Source organism: Limulus polyphemus, unplaced genomic scaffold, assembly GCF_000517525.1.
Source record: "Limulus polyphemus unplaced genomic scaffold, Limulus_polyphemus-2.1.2 Scaffold177, whole genome shotgun sequence".
Taxonomy (NCBI): Eukaryota; Metazoa; Arthropoda; class Merostomata; order Xiphosura; family Limulidae; genus Limulus; species Limulus polyphemus.
In genome coordinates, this window is record NW_013665787.1 from 348,506 (window position 1) to 358,620 (window position 10,115).

The following is a 10,115-nucleotide window of genomic DNA, read 5'->3' on the forward strand; positions in this document are numbered from 1 at the left end:
ATACCTAGTGACATTTAGGACGGTTTTTTACAGCTAGATACCAAGTGACATTTACGACGGTTTTTTACAGCTAGATACCTAGTGACATTTAGGACGGTTTTTTACAGCTAGATACCAAGTGACATTTAGGACGGTTTTTTACAGCTAGATACCTAGTGACATTTAGGACGGTTTTTTACAGCTAGATACCAAGTGACATTTAGGACGGTTTTTTACAGCTAGATACCTAGTGACATTTAGGGAGGTTTTTTACAGCTAGATACCTAGTGACATTTAGGGAGGTTTTGTATGGCTGGATACCTAGAGGCACAGTTATCTAATCAGAAAGCCGTATTACATTTTATTGAACAACTTTTACCGTTTTATTTTCTTGATATGAAATGTACAGGTATTACATTCTATTATGTAGTCCTCATAGTATAATTACCAATGAAAGACGTAACTTCTTAGTCATTAATTAAACCTAAGATAATTGAATACAATGTGTAATCAAAATTGGGTACCTATTTATTGGGATGTATGGTTAACAGCGAAAGTTAACAACTTGTATCATTGTTTTTCACATTGTTAATTAGTTATTGATTTTTCCCATTTTATTTTGAAATATTCTTTAACGTTAAATCTATAAATATTTTGCACGTTCAATCTCTTATTAGGTATGTATATATATATACATTCTAATACAAATATATGTACTATTTGGTGTTTGTTAGTGTTTTATTGTTTGTTTAGGCTCTTATTTTAGAGTAATATCTTTGTCAACAGTTCTTTCTGTTCGATGTCTTTCTTAAGTGTCTCATGTTACAATTACTGCTGATTTCATACGAAAGTAAAGTTTAGAATTTACAAATATGTTGTTGTTTTTAATAATAAGATATCTCAAAGCTCGAAATTGATTTATCGTCAATTTTGGTACACTTTGCTGTAGATTTAAACGTCAATGTCATCTTAAAACGATGACTGTGGCTACTGTAGTAGTGTTTGGCTAGAGATTACTCACATACACATAGCTATACGTATATATATTAATAAGTAAAAGACAGATCACGTGAATTCGTTAGTTATTTAACCACCAAGTACAATCTTCTTTAGTCATTTTCCAATCTTTAGCTTCACTGGTATATCGTTTTTATATATATATATATATGTTCTACAGATGCTGAAAGTCAGTTTACGAAGTTTCTAGTTTTTACCTACATAGCGTCAAATGTTTTTCTAATACAATTGTATCTTACTTTTGAAATTTTTATTTACACACTAATAAGAAAAGTACAGGTCTTAAAAACTTGTGTCGTACTAAAATGTTTATATGATCGTAATACAGAAATTGTAATAGTCTCTTGAAATTTATAGATATAATTTTTTTATATATATATATAAATACCATTAACGAGTTTCTATAAAACGGTTAGAAATATGGGAACATTTCATAGGTTTATTTATCATTCTTGTTTTTCAAAAAAATACTTTTCAGAAGCACACTTTATAATAAAATATAGATGTCTAAATTAGGCACTTCCATAACATCTTTATATGAAGCTAATGACTTATACTTTGTCGATGTTTATGACCAAAAGTATTTTATACATTTGATTTTATGTTTGAGGTAATCAGAACAGAAACGTTTCATTTGAAAGTGACATTATAACTTATACATTTTTCTTAAGTAATCTAGTTAATTATTGTTCAGTTTTGGAACAAATGAAACAGAAAGGTCAAATTTTAGCAATGCAATTTTTCATAAAAAAATCTTGTGCGCCCTTGTTGGATTCTGTAACAACCATTCTACACTTGATCAAAATTTTGGAGCATATACTCAGAACTTGAATATATTAATTCAAAATATGAATATTCTGTACTCTTTAGGGATGGGAATTAATCATTTTGCCATACTTCACTTTCTGTCTGATAACTTTTTTTTTATCTATCTAATTCACACCGTAATGGCTAAAACAGAAATACAAAAAAAAAAAACATTTCTAGCTCAAGAATACCTTGCTGAATTGACGACAATTAAGGGTCTATTCTTCCTGTGCTTTGTCGTACGTGTGTATTTTATGTTGTTGAACTTTCTCTGCACTATTTTCTAGCTTCACATCTGGCTCCTTCACTAGTACAAAACGCAAAGATAAGCTGGACTTGACCCCTGGTGGTGGAAGTCTGTAAGTAATTGTCTTGCAAAGCTGATAGTTATGCTGGTGTTAAGGGTTGCATTTTTTTTAATATTTCTGTCAAACTTTATCATTTTTATAAAGCTTTATCTTGTAGCCTTTAACCTTTATATTAGAAAATATCTTAGATATTCGTTCATTAATCAAATAACCCTACAGATTAAGGATAAAATGGCATTAATGTCCCCCTAAGAAACAAATGAATGTTATTATTTTAGTTCGTATATTCACATCATTCAAAGACCATCCAGAGAACACCGAAAATTTATACGCAACATTTTTTTGTTTATTATCTCATTTATCTCAGACATTTACGTGGCATTCTGTTCTATGAAGCTGGAAACTTTTCTAAAAAAGTGAAAACTGAGACCGAACTGGATTCGGGCGTGTGATTTTTTTTTCTATACAAATGTTTTAGTCCACTAAGCAATCGTGTTTTAAATGTCAAAAGTCCCAATTTTCGCTTCGTCAAAAAAGAAAAAAAAATAGAATCACTTAAACTCTAACAACTCCCTGACTATCTTTTTCCTATAGTCCATTCCACAAATTGATTGTGAACAAGTAATTCTATGTAAGGACATGTTAGAAATTAGTCATCTAAAACTTTTCATTTTGATCTCTGACATTCGAAAAATAAATAATTAAATGACACTTGTGCATAAGTATAAGATTAGAAATAACACAAAGTTAAATAGTTATACAATAAATAATATATATTAAAAATCATGATACTAATTATGGTAGCGTAGAATGCCCCTTAAACATATAGAGTATCTTTTTAGAGCTGTGTCCTATTTTAATGAATTTTATTTATTGTGAAATTATTTAAAGTTGTATTATTGTTAATATTATTCAAAACACGATTCCAGCCTTATACTTATCTTTCCAAAAGTGGAACAGGCTGCTAATCAATATTTGTCAAATACCAAACATTTTATTTCTTGTATCAAATAATCCTCCTCCATTCAAAAACAACATATTTTAATTTTGAAACCTGGTATCGCTTTTTCTAAAAAAAAACAAAAAAAAACAATATTCAGAGTTTAAAGGAAATCGAAGTGTTTAAACAATAAGTTACATTGGGTTAATAATAAAACATTCTAAGACATTTTTATAGTTCACTGCAAGTCCACCGGTGGGACTTGCAGTGCTAAACTCCGGGGTTCGATTCCCCGCGCTGGACACAGCACATAGCCAAATGTGGCTGTGCTATAAAAGAAAAAACCTTCCAATGGTTCAGTGGTAAATCTGTGTGCTTACAATGCTAATATCTGGTTTCAATACCCTTGGTGGGCAGAGCAAAAATGACCCATTATGTATCTTTGCGCTTAACAACCAACCAACAAAATCATTACAAAACAATAACGCCACCTTGAGGCTGTCATTTTACATTTTTTCTAGATATTTTATAAAACATGTTTTTGCAAATTCGTTATACATTAAAAAACTATCTTACACCTTCCTTTTGAATCATCACCAGAATAAAACAAAACAAAACATAATAACACGCTTTCTACTTAAACGTATTAACGAGCTTAGTTATGGGCGTAGTTCGTTAATATTCGTTTAATTTTATGTCCAAATAATGTATAATTTAAATCAAATAGACTGCAATAAAAAACATAATTTAAATTAAAATGATACGTTGCACCAGCATTGCTATTAGCAGTTTTTTCAGTGTTTTCTTTTCTTAAATGATCTATTGTAATTACCATTTTCTTGCTGCATGTTAATCTTATGCATGCCAATTCATAGAAAATTACTATATATCTATTATTCTATATATTTTATACGTGAACTATACCACCTTCTAAGATAAAACATAAACAAGATGATTCTGGAGTTCACTGGTCGGAAAATAATCCCGAAATGGAGAAGTGTAGGAAAATAATTGTTAGTGGTACGGAATGAATGTTTTAACAGAATAATTGAAGTAATTCAGAGTCATGTTCTTCGAAAATTTTATTAATACCTACAATACATCCAAAATGTCAATGACAAAGGCTTAGTTAATAACATATCAAAAAGTCCCCAAATTGCACATCAAACCAAAGCAAAGGTTGATGTATAAACCTAGATTTGACGTGCAATGGCAGAATTCTAAAAACACAACCAGTTCATTGCAACTCCGAAAGGTCCAAAACATTAAAAAGTATTAAAATAAAAGTCCCTACGTAATAGCACACACACACCTACTGTGCTGTAACTGCTTCCAAGTCATCTAGATAATTGCACAGTATTCAGTTTTTTAATAACAGTTTAACATACATGGTCCTATTGTAATCAGAGTGTCACCAGAATGCCTGGTTTTCTGCCATATTAGGTACAGAACGGTTTAAGGATGAATATAATATTTTACATCAGTTGATATACAATGTATGTCAACGGATACCTACCACAGACTTGCTTTCGCACAGATGCTGTACATCTAATATTGACAATAAAGTCGGAATATTGGCGGCTGTCACATCAGTGCCGCCATTTGAACACGCTTATTGACTGTTTAAAACAATTTCGTAACACAGTGAACTTGTTTACCTCATCTCCATTTTTTCTGCCTATAACAGTTGTTGTTTTGCGCTTTGGGATTATTTTTGTCTAAAATTATTCATGTGTTAATGCCTAGACTTTTGCAATTGAGAAGTTGGTGTATTATGCATGTTGATAAATTTTTCGAAGGACATGACCTTCAATGGCATTAATGATATTGTCACATGGCAAGCCTACAACACCTCATTCCAAACATACTGTTGGTGTGAACGTGCTTTATATTCACTATGAGGAAAAACTATACACTGGATAGGCGAAGTGAAGAACAGTGATCAAAGTGTAGAATGAACTGGATCTCCCTTGAACTTAGACTTCGAAATTAAACAATTTTCGGAATACTAAGTTTATCTATTATTACCTCATTCCATACTACAAATAATCATTTTCCTAGTGCTCTCCATTTCTAAATTATTTGCCTGTGAGTGGACTTCAGAATCACCCGCTGTTTCTACAGCCATGAAATAGGTATATTGAGAGCACGCTGTTATACTCCTGCATGTTTGTTTTCTCTCTCAGTCTCATCTGTTTTTCATAACGTAATGTAAATACGTTTTTGCTTTACCTATAACACGTATAATCAAGTTTATTATTATCGTAGTGCATCAGATAAATTTTGTTGATCACTCTAAAACTTGAAACTTGTCTGCCTTCTCCTTTTATATACGTTGTATTTCTTAGATACACTAAAGATCGTTAACCACGTCACTTTTGTTCAGTAGAAATTTAGAGATAAAACATAGTTCGAAAGAGCATCCAGCTTGTATGACGAACAGTTTGCGATGAATTAACATTTTTCATTTCCAAATGATAAAATATGGAAATTTCTGGTACGCTACTCGAATGATAATGTATGATACGTTTATGAAGAAAAAAGAGATCGACGCTCTTTTAGCACCAGGATAAACAGGGTTTCTCGAACTTAGCTTTAGTTGCTGAGTAGTGGCCATGTGAAATAGTTTGAAAACAGTCAGTAGACTTTTGTTATAATTGCTTGGTATGACCAAAAGGCAAAAAAAGAAAAGAAAAAGAAGTATGAACCCATCTAAAGTTGTCTGGAAATAGATGTAATTGTTTCGAAAGATACACCATACAAAAGCAGTGGTCTGGTAAAATGCCAATAAAAATAGGAGATTATTCCAATCTAAAATGTTTACTTTAGTTAGATTCATTTTAATTACAAAAAAAAATAATCTGTGCTATTTCCAGATTTGTTTTCTCCCTGGGTTATTTTAGTGCTATAAAACTTGCTACATGCAGTACAGGCGGTAATCGTATTATAAATATGTAAATTCTCTGTATATTTATTTCTAAAGGAGAAAAAGAACTTGGAAGTGATTCCTGTTGCTAGTGTTGTGTATTATAGATTATATAGTATAAAACTCTATATGTAACTATTACCTTACATCTCAGATTTTGTTTATAGTCGCTTCTAACAAAAAATATATATTCATATAACTTATATCTTACGTAAGTATATGTAAGGATTAAAATGTCAACAACACTCTAAGATATAACACAACTTACGTGAGCTTGTCACTCTTAAAGGTTTAAGCACAACACGTCCTTTGTAAGCCGTCTCTCCACAATCCGACGTCATAAGCCTGGAGCCTCTACTTATGGCCATTCTCCGTCTCCGAGGAGCAGGTTTGGAGAGTTTCACGTTTCAACAGAAAATGTCGGATCAAAGGTCAACGCCAGTTTTAGCGAGGATAATGTCTCAAAAGATGTGGACATATCCAAAAGAAATTCTGATGGTAGGCTTCGCTCAATAAGTCATAATCATGTTTGATGTTCTTATTTAAACTAACACTTAAGAAAGATAAATGTTATTTAGTGCTGGCCTTAAGATCAAGCAAGAGAAACTACTGCTTGAATTCTCGCGTTTATAGAGCTTTCGCAACGTTTAGATGAAACTAACACTTAAAACTAAAATATAACATTTTTATCACTCACATAACTTACGGATAACAAGGGACCAATGAGTCCTTCAGGGGCCGTCCTTGAAATTTGTAAAAATTGAAATTTGAGCTCGTATTTTATCTATCAAAAAATAATCAATTCCAATTGTTAATTACTTAAAACTTAGTTACGACATTTAATTTGAATCTTGATTTAAAGCAAAAATATTATTTGAGAGTAAATACATCCCTTCCATCTTCCATTAGTGTGAAACTTATTAGTGGACTGTGTGATATGATTATCCTGCTGTTTTGGGACTTGTATTTGCTAAGACGAGCACTCTTATCATACTATAATGAAGCTCAGACTATTTTTCTGTTAAACAAATTAATAGCCAGTCACTAAAGCACAAAGTTGATGTTAAATTAAATGTTCCTGTTACAATTTTAGCAGCAGTAACAGAAAGAAGAACTGTAGTATGTTTTGGTAGTTTATGTTAAAAGTACATCCTTATTCCATTTCAGCTGCTATTTCCTGTTGCTCGTTTTTTTTTTCTCAGTATATTAACATTCCTTAATATGAATTCAGTTTCGATTTTAAAATACTCAAAATATGTTCCAGCTAACTAAATAGCGTAGCCTGGTGGTTAAGACGCTCGAAGCCCCCATCACCGCACATGGCCTTTCAGTCGTTGAGGCGTTATAATGCTAAAAGAGTAGCCTAAAGAGTTGGCGGTGATTGGTGTTGATTAGCTGCCTTCCCTCTATTTATCGCTGCTAAATTATGGACGGCTAGTGCAGATAGTTATGAAGTATCTTTGCGCGAAATTCAAAATAAACCAACCTAAACAAATTAAATAGCGTTCATCATAAATATGAAGCCAGTGAAAATATACAAGTTAATATTATCCCATGAATTGGGCATGCATGAAAAGGGTATATTAATTAAAAACTGTGGACACTGGACAAAATTTAACATATTGTGAGTAAAGCAACAACGTAACAGGAGTTATTATCTAGGATTCAGTAAGAGTGCAAAGAAAATAACATTAATTCCTGAGAGGGAGGAAGAGTTCAACGCCGAGTCTGATAATCCCTGGTCCAAAATATGGACCGAATTCTTCCCTAACCTAATTTTTTTGTTCACGAAGAGAAGTAATGATACTCCCTTTACACATCCCTAACCTCCACAGATTCGTCTCTTGGCCGAGTAAAATAACTGGGAGTCTATGCAATAAGATCTGCTAAGGCTTATTTTCAACATAACCCAAAGATGATTTTTTTTCTCGTAAATCGTCAAATTTAAAGGAAGAGGTATATAACTAGTTATATATTTTTAGCAGTTTTTGGTGTCACGTATTAAAATATATAAGATAAATTACTTTGCACAGCACTTTTTATACTGAGCTAGAGGTTGATTTTTTAAATCAAAGATGACAAACTTTCGATAGTCTAATTCAGACAAATTAGCTTGAATCTGGTTTTATATTTAATCAAATAAAACCTAATAAAAAGTTTAAATACATTGAAAAGATTTTAGATGAAACTGTAACTGAATTTTCAATTTAACAACGTTTGTTAGAAAAGGATAAATGATTGTTGTCAATAGCAGTTGGTATATAAGGATTAAACATACTTGGTTTTTTATAAACACTTCTGTGTCATTAATAGTAGAACTTACTCTGAACTTTACTGATGTATTTAAAAGAATAATATGTATAATTCTTGCATTCTTTAAGTCTGATTTAATGAAATATTTGTAACAAGTAAAATCTGTTTGGTTAATCTTCCGTGTTTCTTAGAAAAAGTAGTTGCTACTAATGTTAACTTGAAGTTTAATGTATATATATGTATGTATGGATGGATGTATGGATGTTTGTATGATTGTGTATTTTTCTTAAACTTGATGCTCTCTACAATAAAGAAAATATATCACCCCAAACATTTTAAATATATATATATATATATATTTAAATTTCTTCTGACTAAGAAATTGTGTAGTTAAACTTTGAAATGGGTTTTGAATGATATCAACATGAGTTTGGGACGTGTGTTCATAATGACAAAAGTGTTTAGTGAATTTAGTTTGCATGGAGTATAAAGTTGAAGCAGTGCTGTGTATCTGTTTTCTTGCATGCCTGTTCTGTATCGCCTGCGTGTACCTGTGAAATGTCTTGCTTTGGAGTTTGACGTTGATGTCATCTAGCCTGCATGATGTTTCAGAAGTGTTTACATCAGGTGGAGCCACTATGACACTAAGGTTGTGCAGCTTACTTCAGAAAGAGCTTATCAATCCGACGTTTTTAGGGCTACCGCCCCCCATAATGTCAACGGCAAGTAGCTTAACAGGTGCGAATATTACAATCCGTCAGTGGATGAAGATACAAAGGAAAGGAAAAAATAATAATAAATTATAATTTATTTCAAGAAGTTGTTGTTAACTGTTTTTATTTAAGTAAATGGACGTATGATGACAAAAAATAAATGCATGTGCATATATTTATATTTATATGATAATATGATGTGTATTGCATTTTAAATTCTAAAACAACTTATTGATACAATTCTAATTGATACGTAAAATCCAACGCATGTTGCTCTCGCTGAACTCCCCCAAAACTCCAATCAGCACTTTATACCTGTATTATTCATATTTTGCAACCACAAATTCATTGGTGATTATAGGTGCTTCGTCAAAGAGAATGGTTGATTGCACCCCTTAACACTGTGAGTATTATTTGCATGAAACTATATTATGAAATAATAGGAGTATGCAATTATGACTTCTTTGCCTCGTTTTCTGTTCACTGGCAATGAAATGTTTGTTTATTTATAAAAGTTTTGTTTGACACATGTTTATTTCAATGGCGTTCTTCAGAATTAATACTGAAAACATTTAAAGTTTTAAATTCGGATATATTTTGTTTATACTTATATCGTGTATGTTTTTACAAGACTCTGTTTTCGCAGAAAACACAAATATTTAGTCGAGGTTGAAGACCTGACTGATATATCAGACATACAACAAATGTTATGCATGTCGAGCATAGCACTTGAAGTTACGTAAAACTAGTTTTGCGCTAAAAACCAGGCGTTCGATTCTTCTCCGTAGACAGAATTCAGATAGTTCATTGTAAGCTTTACATTAAGAAAACAACAACTATTGCAATTCACGACATATAAGTGACGTTAATCAAACTTTAATGTACTAATTAATTTTCATATTTTGTTTTGGTGGATAGATTACTTTGATTTCTAACTGTTGCTTATAGGTAATATTTTCAATTTCACTAAGTTTACGTTTTGTGACCATATTCAACAATAAAACGAATGTAATATATTCATAGCTAGTTTTTTATGGCGCAAGGTACTATCATAAAATCCGATATTTACTTATGGCACAAGGTACTGTCATAAAATCCGATATTTGCTTAAGACACAAGGTACTGTCATAAAATCCGATATTTGTTATGACACAAGGTACTGTCATAAAATC

The 10,115-nt window shown here is 31.5% G+C and overlaps 1 protein-coding gene across 1 annotated transcript in view; it reads left to right on the forward strand.

Moving 5' to 3' along the window:
- Positions 1 to 10,115, forward strand: part of LOC106478062 (potassium voltage-gated channel subfamily KQT member 1-like) — a 121,691-nt gene that overhangs the window by 101,371 nt on the left and 10,205 nt on the right. Inside the window, exon 8 of the mRNA XM_022381579.1 lies at positions 6,267 to 6,475. Coding sequence (XP_022237287.1) covers positions 6,267 to 6,475 — 209 coding nt within the window. The remainder of the gene's footprint in view (positions 1 to 6,266; positions 6,476 to 10,115) is intronic.